The sequence below is a fragment of the Sciurus carolinensis genome, chromosome X (genome assembly GCF_902686445.1).
Source record: "Sciurus carolinensis chromosome X, mSciCar1.2, whole genome shotgun sequence".
Lineage (NCBI taxonomy): Eukaryota > Metazoa > Chordata > Mammalia > Rodentia > Sciuridae > Sciurus > Sciurus carolinensis.
This window is the reverse complement of record NC_062232.1, coordinates 91,324,476-91,340,075: the sequence shown is the minus strand read 5'-3', so window position 1 is coordinate 91,340,075 and position 15,600 is coordinate 91,324,476. Positions and strand designations below refer to the sequence as shown.

General features: G+C 49.8%; 1 protein-coding gene across 8 annotated transcripts in view; it reads right to left on the bottom strand.

Moving 5' to 3' along the window:
- Positions 1-7,410: 7,410 nt before the first annotated feature.
- The window catches only part of Tmem164 (transmembrane protein 164), a 163,293-nt gene continuing 155,103 nt past the window's right edge, over positions 7,411-15,600 (bottom strand). For all 8 annotated transcript variants that reach the window (XM_047536140.1, XM_047536144.1, XM_047536146.1 and 5 more), the window contains 2 exons: positions 13,354-13,454; positions 7,411-11,779 (listed from right to left, as the gene is read on the bottom strand). In XM_047536140.1, coding sequence (XP_047392096.1) covers positions 11,573-11,779; positions 13,354-13,454 — 308 coding nt within the window. In that variant the 3' untranslated portion in view covers positions 7,411-11,572. The remainder of the gene's footprint in view (positions 11,780-13,353; positions 13,455-15,600) is intronic.

The following is a 15,600-nucleotide window of genomic DNA, read 5'->3' as shown; positions in this document are numbered from 1 at the left end:
GCCGCTTGTTGAATGTTTGTTGCTTTAAATGTGAGGCCTTGCCTTTGCCCAGCTTTTGATTGTCTCTTTGCTGTTGAGTTGTAAGAATTCACTTATTTGGCATATTGAACTAGCATTAGATATATGATTTGCAAATATGTTCCATTGGTATAGTTTATCTTTTTCACATTTTTTTTTTTTTTTGCGGGACTGGGGATTGAACCCAGGGCCTTGTGCTTGCAAGGCAAGCACTCTACCGTCTGAGCTATATCCCCAGCCCACCCTTTTTCACATTCTTGGTTGACACACCATTATCATTCAAAGTCCATAATTTACATGAGGGGTTCTTGGTATAGTACATTCTATAGGTTTTGACAAATGTGTTATGAAATGTAGCAACCATTATAGTATCATACAGAATGTTTTCATTGCCCTGAAATTCCTGTGCTTAGCCAGGCATGGTGGCACATGCCTGTAGTCCCAGCAGCTCAGGAGGCTGAGGCAGGATGATCGTGAGTTCAAAGCCAGCCCCAGCAACTCAGTGAGGCCCTAAGCAACTCAGCGAGACCCTGTCTCTAAATAAAACATAAAAAGGGTTGGGATGTGGCTCAGTGGTTAAGTATGTCTGGGTTCAATCCCTAGTACAAAAAAAAAATCCTATGCTTAGCCTGTTCATCCTTCCCTCCCTCCCTCTAACACCTGGCAACCACTGACCTGGATCATCCCCTTATAATAATTATGACAACCAACATTTATTGAGTGCTTACTGTGAGCTAAGAACCATGCTATATATTTTTCAATAGCCTTATGATAAGAATGAAGTTCAAAGAAGTTGTCACTTATTCATGGTCACCTAGCTATAAAGTGGAAAAGGCAGGTTTCAAACCAAGTTTGTTGGACTTCAGAGAAGGAGCACTTTACTGTCCACTCTGTTTTGATGAGGATGATGCTGGTGATGATGGTGGTGGTAATGGCAGTGATGATGGTAGCGGTGGTGTCTGATATAGAAGCAGTGCTTACGATGTGTTGCCGGGCACTGTGACAACTGTCTTCTGTATTTTATATATTCAATCCTTATAATAGCCCTATGATGTACAATTGTTATCGCCACATTATAGATGAGGAAACAGGGACTCAGAAAGATTAGATCACATCTCTCTCAACTGTACAGATTCTACCAAGTGGAAGACAGTGATCATCATGGAAGACTTCATTTTGACAACCCACCATCTCTGTCTAGGGCTGGAAATAGTAAAGATGTAGAATTAAGTCTATTCCTGAAAACTAACTGGTTGGTCTGGCTTTTGAATTTCAAAATCTGGGTGTCCACGTCGACATCTTTTGGCTGTTGCTTTTAGAAGGACACATGAGTCTGATGGCAGTGTTCTCCCATGAGCAGGCCAGACTGCTCTTGGCTGTCTGGCCTTGGTTATTGTCTTTCTAGTCAGGGGAAGACTGCCCCCAGGTTTCTGGGTACACAACTAGGGCTCAGAAATAGCCCCTAATCGGCCTCATCAGCTTTGAAGGAGGCCACCGCAGGAGGGGCCTAAGTAGGCCAACACTTTAACCCAGTTACGTGAGGGCAGCTGTAATCTGGGCTGATCATGTCTTACTAAGCTCTCCAGGGGAAAACTGTCCAAAAGCTGCTTCTTGCATCCAAGTATCCCTGGACTGCACTGCAGACACTCCTGCTCCCCTCTGGAAGAGCATGACCTAGAGCTTACAAGGGCTGAGCTTAATTTGAGTGGCCATCAGGAGCAATGGAAGGCTGGTGGCAGTTTACAACTGCAGTGAAGTGCCCATGGCTCAGGCTGTTCTAGGCCAAAGGGCTGTTTTTCCTTGAAAGGCCCACTGACCACCATCCTCTGCCTTGTTTGAGGAGGCAAGGAAATCACTGTCTTCCTCTTTGTTGGTCAGATAGCCGCTCGACTCACACCAGCAGGCTCCGGACAGGCTGGTCCCTGACTCCCCTGTGGCCCTCTCCTGCCAGCTCACCTCACATCTGGCAATGACTAGCCCTAAAAGTTCCTGGGGGAAGCAGGCTAAGCTGTCTGGCCAAGCTGTGGTTGGGAAATAATGAACCAGAGCTCTACTGGGGCCAGCTTGGCCTAGTTTGTCTCGCTCCCTCCCTGACTCTTTCGGGCTTTCTCCCTGTCATGTGTTATGGGGGGCTTCCTCATGCAGGTGCACTCTGCCTCCCCCCACAGACCATCTGTCCCAAGAGACAGCTCAACAAAGTGGGCCCCCCTCTGGGCAGGAAGCAGAAAGCTTGCCTGGCCTAGGTGGATGCTGGCAAGGAAGAAAGAGAGGATGGAGTGTTAGAATGAGGCCATATGCTAAAAGTTTATTTATACATTTTTCCAAAGGGGTTTCCTCTAGCAGGAAGGTGACTTTCATGGGGGAGGAGGAAGTGGAATCCAAGTTAACAATTGCATTACTACATTGACTCTAGGCACGTCAGGTTGTAAGATGCCCACTATTTTATGTACTGCTGAAAGACAAAACGAGTTGCTGATTAAGCTATGTCACGTAACTATAAGGTGTGTCCCAATTTTAGAGACAGTAAAACAAAAAATGTGTCACGGAGTCAATGAAATTGAGAAAATTTCCTTAAAACTGAGATATCAGCACACACACAAACGCACACACGTGCATGTGCGAACACACCCACAACCATGCAGGGCACATTAAGGCACAGTGGAGAGTGGAGTCAAAACCCCAGCAGGGAGCTGGGTGCGATGCCACACGCCTGTAATCCTAGCGACTTGGGAGGCTGAGGCAGGAGGATGGCAAGTTCAAAGTCAGCCTCAGCAAAAGCGAGGTGCTAAGCAACTCAGTGAGACCCTGTCTCTAAATAAAACACAAAATAGGGCTGGGGATGTGGCTCAGTGGTTGAGTGCCCCTGAGTTCAATTCTGGTACCAAAAATAAAACAAACACTGCCCCCCCCCCTAAAAAAAAAAAACCATCAGGGCTCTATGAGAACTAGTAGGTTGGTAAGTTCACTGCAAATATGGATCCCTTACACTGGACAGGCAGGACAGTTTGTAAAGCCCTCTCAACACCCAGTTATCTTGCAGAATTCCTCCTGGCTGCCCTAAGGGGCAGGCGGGATAAGGGTACTTATAACCATTACACAGATGGAATTCAGGGAGGTCTGACTTTGCCAAGGGCACCCAGGACTGAGGAGGGGGACAAGAGGGATGGTAGGCCCTATCCAGAAAGGTTTTGCAGCTTTTGTCTGACTTCTACAAGATAGCCACTATTCAAGAGAGGGCTAGGCAAGCCAGCTGTGGTGGTGCTTGCCTATGATCCCAGTGGATTGGGAGGCTGAGACAGGAGGATCGCAAATTCAAAGGCAGCCTCAGCAACCTAGCAAGGCCTTAAGCAACTTAGTGAGACCCTGTCTCTAAATAAAAAGTAAAAAGGGCTTGGGATGTGCTCAGAGGTTATGCACCCCTGGGTTCAATCCCCAGTACAAAACAAGGTTGGGGATATGGACACAACTAGTGAGGGTGTAAATGAATGGCCTTTAAACCCTTTTCCAGATGAAATTACTTTCAAAACCTCAATGTGCCAAACAGAAGAAAAGTGGAGTTCTTCTAGGTAAAGCAAAGGGAAAGGCTAGAAGGTCAACCTACTCTGACCCCACCAATTCCCCACTTAAAAGGTACTTTCCCAGAATCCCTGAGGTGCTGAGGAACAATTTCTCATTCTCTGGAGGAAGGGGACTTTGAGTGTATTGGGAACGCTCTTTTTCCTAAGCTGAATTGGGCATTATTCTTTATGTTTTTGGTATGTCTTAAAGGTTTCATTTTAGCAAAAGGCACTGGTATACAAGGTCCAGTCAAAGATGACTAAGAACATGGAAAATTAAAAGCCAAAAAAAGTTTGCTTTGAGTTATGAGCCTGGGTGAGGGCTGGCATTGAGATTTTTAAAGCTCCCCAGGTGATTAATATGCAACAAAATTTACAAGTCGCTGTATTAGAGATATCTTGTCACCTCTGGCATGCTTGAAATCCAAGGGTATGTCCTTGAATATACACAATGTCCTCTCTGTTCTCATGGGGCAGGATGCTTGAGAGCCCAGAGTCTTTATTGAAAATGCAATAGTGCTGGGCATGGAGTCACACATCTGGAATCCCAGTGGATTGGGAGGCTGAAGCAGGAGGACTGTGATTTCAAAGCCAGCCTCAGAAACTTAGTGAGGCCCTAGGCAACTTAGTGAGACCCTGTCTCTAAATAAAAATCTATAAAAAAGGACTGGGGATGTGGCTCAGTGGTTAAGCATCCCTGGGTTCAATCCCTGGTACCAAAAAAAAAAGTGTGAAGGCAATAAGCTTGGTGTTCTGGGTGTGAGGGAAGGAGGAGCTGAAGGCAGAGCCAAGGCAAGCTGGCACCACCTCTGCAGGCCCCTGGGATGGAGAGCAAGGGCAGAGTCAGTAGGAGGCAGAGGTGAGGCTAGGATTGAGTTGTGGAGCAGAATAGACCAGTGTCTCATGCTATTGGCCCTGTGTGCTGACACAGATATGTCAAGGAAGCCCTACCCACTGAGTCCTGCCTGGCTGTGAGACCTGGAGGCTGCTGGGGTGGGGTGGGGGGCTGCCATGCAGAACTTGCAGAAAGGAAGTTAGGAGGAAGTCTGCCGTGGAGGGCACCCACTATCAACAGGGGCAGCTTCTCCTACTGCATATCTGGGAGGCTTGGAAACCCTGTGCCAGCCTCTATGACATTCAAGGTGTGTGATCGCCATGCTGAGCAGACTGCTGACAGTGGGAGAGGTGAGTGAGTGGGCAGTAACAGAGGCCTTGACTTTGGATAAGGCCAGTCGTGACTGTTGCCAAGGTTAGCGAGGCACATCAGACCGGAATCTGTGTATCTGTTCCTCCACTGGCCTTGGCAAACCAGGACAAACTGGAAAAACTCACTGAGAGATCAGTTTGTAACCATCCCAAGTTGCTCCCTTCCCCACAGAGGGGTAGGTCACACAGGCCTTGGGATGGTGGGGCTTTTGCCATTGCGGACACCAACTCAGTGGTGTGCCCTGAGGAAGGAAAAGGGTGATCTAGTTGTGACTGAACAGCTACCAAGGTTATGGAAAAGCAGTTGGCCACCCTGGCCACCCACCCTGGCCAGAGGTCTGGGGAAAGGTCAGGTGGAACAGTTACTGGTCTCACTGCTCTTCCCTCCCAATACCACCTCCTTGTACAGGACACCAACTCCACAGAGTCCTGAAGAGAAGCAGGATGAGGACCAAGTGATGAGCTGGAGGTGCCCAGGCAAACCACAGCGACCCAGGACAATGGATGAGTAGTGCAAGGGCTTATGTCACCAAGGGTTCTCCCTCAGGTAACAGTATCACCCAACATTTCTCAGCATTTAGGGATGAGATTCCTGTTCACTGAGTACCTTCAGGAGGTGGGCCGGGGGTGCCAGGCATGGAACCCAGGACTTCACACAGGCTCAGCATGTGCTCTGCCACTGAGCTACATCTGCGGCCCCTCACTCAGTACCTTGTGTGAATTGGGTCCCGTGCGGGGGACTGGAGGATGAACTAGACCCTACCCTTCCTTCCTTCAAGGAGCCCTGTGTCTGAGCGGGAGTGAGACCAGTAGTGAATTACTTGAGAGGGAAGCAAATCGTGTCCAGAGTAGGCCCCAGATGCCATAGGAGCAAAGCGGAGAGGCGCCCAGCTCTAGGAGCTCTAGGAGGGCTGCACAGAGGAGCGGAGGCATTAGGACGAGGGAGGCTGTGGCTGAGAGCGCACTGCAGTGGAAAAGAAAGGCAAAGAAGGAGGAAGTGGCATGGTGTGACAAAGTGAGTGCAATATGGCTGGAGCAGAGGGTCTCTGTGCCTGGTTCTTCTGGGAACATGGGGGTGAGGTGAACCTGAAGATGTTTGAAGGGTCCAAAACCTGGGTGTCACACTAAGGAGCCTGAGCACTACCCTCCAGAGTCAGAGGTCCAGGGTAGTAATGCAGCCAGATTCGCAGTGGAGATGGGCAAGGGCAGATGCACTAGCCCAGGGGAGGGATGGCAATGGCCTTGGTCGCTGGCCTTAAGCTCTCCTCTTGGAAACGTCAGGAGACCACCTTCCTTCACCTTCTCTCCACCAGCCTCTTTCTGTCTCCCCAGCTCTTCCCTGGTCCCTCGTGTGTGGCCCCCTTTACTCTCACACCTTCTGGTTCTGTCCTGAGGCTGCCCAGGGTCAAGCCTGTTGGCAGCAGGAAAAAAAAAAAAAAAAAAAAAAAAGACGACCTTGACTCCTCTGCAGGTGCGGTTGTGACCCACACCCTTCTCTCTCTCTTGCCTTCCATCCCTCACTGCCCAACTCTTCTCCTTCTTCACTACAGACTGGAGGTCCCTAGGCAGTGGTCTCCCTAGTAATCCCGGAACACCAAGAAGGCAGTGGAGCCCGCAAGCACATGAGCACTGGGGTCTAATGAAACTGCTGGCTAGTCCCCACCCCTCCATCTATTGCTGACATTTCCTTTACTCAGTTTCTCCCTGTCAATCAGGGACAGCATTACCAAACAGCTTCCATACTGGCCATGGGGACCGGCAGAGGTGTGTGGAGAGGGATTTACCACCTGGCACACAGTTATGTAGCGACTGCTTTGCAGATGGAGAATCTGAAGCTGGAAAGCAGGAAATGACTTTCCCAAGCTGGTAGTTTTCTACCGCAGGATTGGAGGGCCCTGCCTTTTTCAGAGCTGGGTGCCCAACTACTGGCAAATGGGGAGATTTGCCTACACTGGCTGTGGTACTGGTTAGCTGTGACTCTTCTGGAAGCAGTGCCACTGGCAAAAGATGGATCAGGGCCTGACTGGCATAAAGGCAGTAGGAGCCAGTAGCCTTGGAAAAGCAGGTCTGACTGTTCCCAAATGGCAGGGTTATTTCACTCACTCTTCCCCAAGGGGATATTCTGACCCCTGCTGGGCATGGCTGTCCCACAGCTGAGCAGCACTGACATACAGGTCCCTGGGTGGAGTGGGCCTGAGCGGGATGCTTTTGATTTCTCAGTCTCAGTCACCCAGTCTGGTCCAGCATACCATGGGCCCAGGAGGCCAGTAAATGTCCCCAGCAGACAAGTCCTGCTAAGAGCAATGGCCCATTAGATTCCTGGAAGCCAGGCAGTGTGTGGGAGCAAGGGGTACAGCCACTGCTTCCGGGGCACAGCTGTGCTGAGAGCCCAGTCACCCTTTAGGGGGTCCTCCATGCATGCAAGGGCAACAAATGATCCCTTCTGTCTACTTTTCAAAGCAGAGGGCCTTCTTAAAGGGTTCTGGAAGCAAGGCCAGGACTCCTAGGTTCTCATAAGTCTTTTAATTATAGTAAACAAAGAAAACAATTGTAGCAATAAGTCCCATTGTGAGGGTTCCTTTTCATTCATTCCGGGGATCTTCAGCAACAGAAACATCTGAGACTAAGATTCAGAATGCTAGATACACAAATTAAGGACCATTTATTTGCAAAGGTGACTGCAGAAATCATTTCAGTACAATCAAAAGGTTTTACAAAACAGAGAAAACACATTACAAAACACCCCAAGAGGTGAGCAAAATGGTGGGGGAAGGGGCACAGAGCACCCAAGAACCAGCCTGACAAAGAGGCTCACCCTGCTGCTGTCTAGGGGGGTTCCAAAGACTGGTTCTGAAGGGAGCCGCTGCATGGGGTGGGGTCGGGGAGGGTGGGCCCAGTGCACAGCAATCCCAGCCTGGGAACCAGGAAGGACGGGGGAATAGTAAGAGGGGCAGAGGCCTTTGCCAATGTCCCAGCAGAAATAGTTATATATCAGCCTATTTTACTCTCTTTGCTACAATAATACCAATACAGAAAGTCTTTAAAATGTAACACAACATTGATACCAAAAGAAAGCAAAGAGTTTCCAAAACAACAACACTTTTGTTTGAAATGACTTTTTGTTTTGTTTGTTTTGCATGGGATTTTTTTTTATCTGTTTAGTGCCACGTAGCAAGCCAGTGTACAAAAATGTTACAGACAAGGGTAACAGCAAGAGACTAGGTTTTCCTGAGCACAACTGGGCTCGTTCTTCATAAACTAGAGGAAGGCTCATGCCCTCTCCCAGGCTCCCCACCTCAAAGGGAGCAGGGTGGTAACTGGGGAAGCCCCTTCCCAGGTTTGGGCCTTGCCAAGGAGCCTGCACGAGTCCCTCCCACGTGCCTGCTCCCAGTTGACCAAAACCAACACCAGTGTCTTGTCCTACAGTGTTACACATGGTCTTTTTCTTCCCTCCTCTACCTCCTCTTCCATAGACACCATCTAGAAACTCCTCTTCTAAAGAGGATAGATGGTGCTGGGTCACTGCCCACAAATCCAGAGTTTCTTTGGCAGAAGGAAGAGGGAAGGGACCTTTTGCCGCCTCCTGAGTACCTAGCTCATGCCCAGGGCATCTCCCAGCCCTGACTCCAGTGCACAGAGATCTGCTGACACTGTGCTATCTGGGAGGAGCTGTGCCCATGCCACAAAGCACTGAATCATCAATTGTCACACATATCAAAACCCTGATGGAGGCTACAGCAAAAGGGATGATCTGACGGCTGGACTGAGGTACTGTGCATTAAAGTGTGCCAGCTGCCCCACTTACCCAAGGGACCTGCACACAGCTTCTGTGAGTGCTACCAAGTGTCCAGAGAGACAGATATTTGGGGAGAGGGAGTTTGTGGCTTCAGAACCCCATGGTGCCCTCACAGGCTGACAGAGGGGCACATCACTGACTTGCAGAGGAAGCTGGGCCAGATCTTTGGTGTATAAAACCAAACACTGTGGGTGGGGACGACCCGAAGCAGACGTGATCAGCTCTCTGCTATTCAGAGTGGATGCTACAAGTTGGCCAGCTCAACAGACTGTTCTCCTTGGCTCAGATACTTGACCAAGGCTACCTGGGGGCCTGGCAGAGCATTGGTCTCCCTTTCTAGGGCTGTCTGAAAGGCAGCTGGCCACTTCCACAAACTCTCTCACACACTGGCAGATGGCATCTGGAAACTGGGCCAGGGTGGTTGGGGAACAGCCTCAGCACTGACAGGAAAGCCCTGAGGAAGGATTGGGAAGACAGGGCCCACTGATCCCTGGGTGTGCAAACCGCGGCTTCTCCCTCACTTCTGTACTATAGCCAACAGCTGTCTGTCTGTGGGACAGGTACCGGGCCACTCCCAAGGCAGGCTGTCTTGCCTCTGGTCACATTACCTCTCTCCGCGTGGGCCTGGCCCAAGGTAAGGGAGAAACACTGACCAGTTCTGATGCCCACTGCTCCCCAACACCCCAAATACAGGCCAGGACTCCCTGTGGAGCCCATAGGTGGGGCCCATTATCTGTTCCTTTGACCTCCATGCTCATGGGCCAACCTGTCTCCTTGCTTCTCCCTTTCACCTAACAGGTAAGGGGAAAGTGGCTTTCACTTTCTTCTTTCCTTCCAAGCACCAGAAAATGCATGCCAAAATGGGGTGCTGAGCTGTAGCCAGGGCAGAGGCAAACTTCTGGAGGTGTGCCAGTGTGGGGAAAGCCTGAGATGACTGGAAATCTGTGCCATGCCACAGAAAGAGGGAGGAAAAGAGGGCCTACCGCTACACCACTGTGGCATTCTAGGGCTAGTCCCCAGCTGATCCTCTGCCTATAGTGACTCCATGTTGTGGGTGGGGCCAGGCTAGGTCTCCAGGGCCTCCGCTCATAATCTCTTTCCACCCTCACCATTTCTAAGGAGGTCAAGGGGCACCAAGACCTCACACATTTCCTCACTAGTTACTCCTACTTAGAGCAGCTTCATAGTGGGCAGGGTGAATCCAGCTGTGCACCCTCTGGAGGGTGACCCTAGGGTGAGAGACACTAAGAAGAGTTTACCCCAGTCCTCAAATGATGGCAGGTTATGCATCACAAGGGGCTCCAGAGTGCTCCATGTTCTCCCCTGCTGCTGCTGTCTGTGCTCTTGGACTGATCACCTCAATGCCAGCAAGGCCTCTTCTGATGGGTGGTCCCTCCTGGGCTTGCTTCCCTGGGTCTCAGCTTCCTCAGAGACTCTCCTGCATGGCACTGCCTCCTGCAGGTCCATTTGCTAAAACCATGACCACCTCTGTCACTGAAGTTCAATCTAGGACTAATACGACAAAGCTTAAAATACTGCTACCGGCCCAGGGCAATGGGGTTGTCTAGAGTGGTGAAGGGAGGGGAGGCTTGTAGGAGCTTTTGTGTTCCTAGTCAGAGTCAGCAAGGTCAGCAGCCCCGCGGCCACTGTCTCCCTTCCTGAGAAGCACTAGCACTGGAGACCTATCCCTTGACAGCTCCCTTTTGACCTAGACGTGGGCTTTCGAGAAGGCAGGGCAGGAAATCCGTGACACCTCCTCCATTGAACAATTCAGCAGCGTCTGGCTGTACTGAAGAAACCTGGCCCCAGGGAAATCACGCTGGCAGGAGCTATAGCTTCCCAAACCAGGGTGTGACCACACCCTGTAAGCCCCAGAAATGGATCCATAGGGCCGTCCAGAAACAGGCCCTGATGCAAGGGTTCTCCCAATTCAAGCATCCAAAAACAAGCAAAATGAACAAGCAAAATAACCCAGAGCCCCAACTTCAACTCACTCTTCCTTGAAGCTGCCTAAGAGAGAGAGACACAGAAACAAAGAGAGAGAGAGAGAGAGAGAGAGAGAGGACAAGAACGAGTTGAAGGGGTACTCAAGATTTGGATGGTATCTATTATCAGCAAGAACGTGGACAGTGATTCGAATCAGTTTTCTCAAGTTCCCACTTGCATGGATTGATTTCTTGATTCCTATGCTCACTTCTGATTGCGATGTGGGTCAGATCTCAGCTGTCAGGGGCAGTCTGCACAGGGTCCTGCCTGGCTCTGTGCACACTGCCACCCTCGCTGCTGTGGATTCGCCATCACCACAATTCAATAGGCCCCTCAGCAGAATCTTGCCCTGAGGCTGGTCGCATGCTCACCTCCCACCCCAGGCAGCATCCTGGAGGGAGTGGCAGGGTGGCTCCCTGCTTTGAGTCCCGGGACACCAGTGGGAAGAATCTGGCCAGTTCTATTTTGACCACTATCTGGGAAATCCCTTGGCTCTGGGCTTGCCGCTGGTATAGATAAAAGGCCTGAGTCCCCTTCTGACGGGGGCTGTGCTGGAGACAAAAGGGGATCCCAGCATGAGCATGGAGGTCCCTGGCAGTGGAGAAATGAAACACAACCTGATCTCACTGCTGTGATACTGCAAGAATTACTGCTTGTTGTTCCCTGCCTCTTCAACCGGCTGTTGTTAAAGCACCAACAAGCAGAGCAAGGGAGCCGCTACTACCATCTCCCCGAGTAAGGCCACTCGGAGCAGGGAGACAGAGCCAAGGGGAGGAAGGTGGGAAGACCCAGGCCCACACCATGCCCCAGGCGCAAGGAGCTAACCTGGGGGGAGGAGCTGGGGAAGGAAGAGTGGAGGAAGAAAGGGACAGAGAGGAGGAAAAAAGAAATACACCAAACATCCTACTACCCTCTCCCATGATTTCATCAAGAACTGGGTGTTCTCCAAGTCAAGTCAGGACTTGCTTCCTTGGGGAGGAGAAAAAAAAAAAAAAAAAAACAAGCACCTTCAGTCTATTTTCTTGGCTGGAAGCCGGAGCAAATCCAGCAGATATTTACACAAGGGCCCAGCCATGTATGAGAACAGGATGACCAGCTTCCCGTGGGTCATGGTCATGAGAGTCTGGTGTCCCGAGGCCCAGATGCGATACCAGGGGCCGTAGAATGGGTCTGAGATGGCCGGACACAGCATGTTGTTCAAATTCACTTCGGTGACCTGCAGGGACAAGGGAGGTAGAGTGAGCGTTCGCCATCCTTAGGCTTTCTCTGGCACATGCCAGTTCAGCCTTCTCTACCTAATGGGGGGCAGGCCAAGGAGGGATTGACCAATCCCCACCTGTTCATGAAGGGGTTTCCCTGCCCTGGGTTTTCTGAGGGAATCAAGGCCATAGCCCTCTAGAGGTGATGGGAAGGGATGTGCAGGAGAAAAGCTGTTCAGTGTTGCTCGGTCTTGCCTTCTAGTTGTGCCCAGAGCCTATTGCCATTCCTAAGAATCTGTTATGTGCCTAGTCCCTGGAGAGGTATTATGGGATAAAAAGAGCAGTTAACAGCATGGTCCCTGCCTCCATGTAACTGGCAATCAATCAAGTGGGGGCGATCAGTTTACTGCTTCTGACCTCAAACCAGACGGTGCCCACCAAGCTTTACACACCATGAGGAGGTCTGAGGAACGTACTGAATGGGATCTGAGTCCTCAGAGAAGATTTCACAAGGGAAGTGGCACCTGAATGGACTCATGAAAGATGGACAAGGGATAATGGTGACGAGTTGGGTGAGTGGAGCCTTCCTTGTAGGAGGCATGGCCCGAGCATGGTATGTATGGAGACATGAGCACACTGACACCTTGGAAAGGCAGGACGTCAGTGGGGAGCAGTGAGAGGTAAGGAAGGAAAAGTGACTGATTCTACAAAAGGTATTGGGGACATCGGTTACACGCCCTCATCATGCAAGGTCGCACGAGGCTTCGCACAGCTAATGTTGCATAAATGCTGCCCACACCAAACCAGACATACCACTCCTGACCTGAGGATGGCCACGACACTGGGCTTCCAGAGCCCTTCAAGTCTGCTCATGCTAAAGACAAGTCCTTACCACCTCTCAGGGAGGTTAGGGATTTCGTACCAAGTCACAGAGAGGTAAACTCTGCCCTCAAGGGCGAAGTGACTCACTTAGAGCAGAGGCAGAATCAGGACTTGAACTTGGGTCTTCTGACCCCCATCCCAACCCTGAGCTCTTCCTAACGCACTTCACCGCTAATAACCACCCTTGCAATATCGGCGATCTTGGGCTCTGGATAACTCGACTACTGAGTCCAACCGTTCTCCACACTCCAGGCAGTTCTGAACACCACAGAACGCCCTGGGGGTCCCCAACAACACGCTTTCGCTGGCCACACACTTCAGGGCAAATAAAGCACCTGGGAGCAGGCCCAGAACAGACCCAATGTCAAAGACTTCCCCCAGGCCCAGGGGCCAGGGTTAGGGTCCTGACTCCCCTTGAGGTCCACGGCAAATCATTTCCCACTGTTTCCAACCCAAGTGGCCAGGAGTGAAGGGCATCCTTGCCTCCCCAGGGATGAAAAAACAGATATTACTGAAGGATTCAGAAAATTCTTTGGATAGGCCAAGGCTGTGGATCATAAATCAGCAACCCAGACACAACAATCTGACATCCTGGCCTTTAGCATCTTGTATTTTCAAAACAAAATGATACACCAGCGCCAAGCAGGATTATCAAGATTTATGGAGAACTCCAAACAGAGGGGAGAGAAGGGGATTGAACCAAACTTACCAGGCCGAGGATCTGTAGAATGCTGAAGTGATAAAAGAACATGAGGCCAGTTGAGAGAAGAGCCCACCGGAAACTGCTGAGGGGCTCTGGGGTGTAAGCACCTGGAGGGAGATGGGAGAGGGTGAGAATGGGGAAACAGTGACCCACTTTTCCTCCTTTGCCACGAGGGCGTGGGTGCTAAGGTCACAGTGGCAGCCTGTTCATTGTCCCCTTCCACCCATCAGTGACAGCTACTTCAGAGAGTCCTGCTGATTAGCTGGGTACTCATAACAGCCCTTTCCTGACCTTTGTTCTGCCACTCAATGCCGGGGCCATTATAAAGAGATGAGTTTTTATTATGAAAATAATATGTGCTCATTAAAGGTAATTTAGAATGCTAAAAAATAGGAAAAAGATAGAGGAAAAGAAGAAAAATGGCCCTGGCACTCTACTACCAAAATATAACCACTGCTAATACATGGTGTATCTCCTTGGTCATTTTCTCTATGCTTCATAATCTTTATTTTTAAATTAATATGTGGAACCACATACATGCACACACACACACACATATATATACACACACAGTACACACAGTACGTGTGTGTATATGTATGTGTGTGTGTGTCTTTTATATATATGTGTGTGTGTGTGTGTGTGTGTGTGTGTGTGTGTGAAGTCTTCATTTCTATATTTATTTCCTTTTAGTTGTAAAAAGAAATATCATTGAGGAAAGGTATGATGTGGTAATTGAAAACGTTAACTTTAAAGCCTTTTTGTGTACAATGAATCAAAATAATAATAAAACAAGACAGTCTCTGCCACTTACTGGCCATGTGATCTGGGAAAGTTGTTAAAACTCCCCGAAAACGCAGTGTACTTGCTTGTAAAATGGGGATAACAGTAGCCCCAGAATTTGGCACAACGTGAGTGTTCAATGAAATGTTAGATGCTGTCACTGTGATTCAAACAACTGGAGAACGAGCCCTGTCTAGTAGCGGTGCCACTGAAGAGCTATTGAACAACTTCTCTCCCCAGGAACTCCAAAAATAATATATTTCCCTTCTATTATTTCTGGGAATACGTCCCAGTAGGCTTGAACATATTCCAAAGTTTGCAGAGCAGGGGCATAGTTTATAGGATGTTGCAGGTGACACTCTGAATGGGGACTCACAGGGGTGTGGCTTGGGAATGAAAGGGACTTGGAGCCCCCCAAGGAAGTAGGGGTGACATCATATCCTAGAGTAGTATTTTCCCAAGTCATTCTTTTTAGCAACTGGTCCATTCATTCAACAGTTATTATGCACCTAGCACATTCTAAGAGGATAAATTCCTAGCAGCCTCAGACTCATGGTCAACAGTTATAAGGGAGTGGGGTTGGGGCTGGGTGGCTGAGGTCTGAGCCTCCTGGAAAGGGAAGATAAAACTCAGCCTGCAGGGTTGGGTGGAGCAAAGAATGCTTCTTGATATAGGGAGCATGGGAGCGGTCCTGAATTGGGCTTTCCAAAGCAGCAGCCTACGCCCAGTCAGAAAGAGCAAGGCAATTCAGAGAACCACAGTTAAGAGTTCAGTGGGAGAGTGGGACAAGGGCAGTGGGCAGGGGGAAGACGCAGGCCGGCAGGGCTGAGCCACATAGGACTGTAGGAACCACACTGAGGGCTTTGGGCTTCATCCTGTGCAGCAGGGTCCTGAGCTCAGAGGTCTTAAGTCTCAGGCAAGTAATGGGAAAGAGTGTGACTGAGGTGTAAGAGACACTAAGGGGTGCTAGAGACTGGCGAACTGGAAAGCCCACACCCTTTTGCTCCACCAATCCCTGCCCTGCAAGGATATGGGCCCCTTTCAACTTTTATAAGAGAGGCCAGAAATATGAAACTTTATGTGGAACTTCCTGATTTTTAAATGTTGGCAACTAATTCGAAATGTGTTAAGAATGCCTGATGATGGATCAAACAAAACATGTCCTATGGACAGATTTCAGCTCCTGGGTGGCCAGTCTTAAGCTCCACTGTAGAGTCACTGAAAGCAGACAGCTCTAAGGCAGGAACAGGCTAGGAACACACGTGCTTAAGAAAGATCACCCTTATCAGTGTGCAGGGGACACTGCAGCAGAGAGTGGAGATGGGGAGATTAGCAAGGAAACTGCAGAGAGAACTGGAGACTTTTGAAGGTAAGAGCAGTGGGGTTAGAGAAGGGAAAACGGAGGAAAACATCACTAGGATGTGGTAGAATACTGGTATTTGGGGCTGGTGCAGGGTAAGGGAAAGGAAG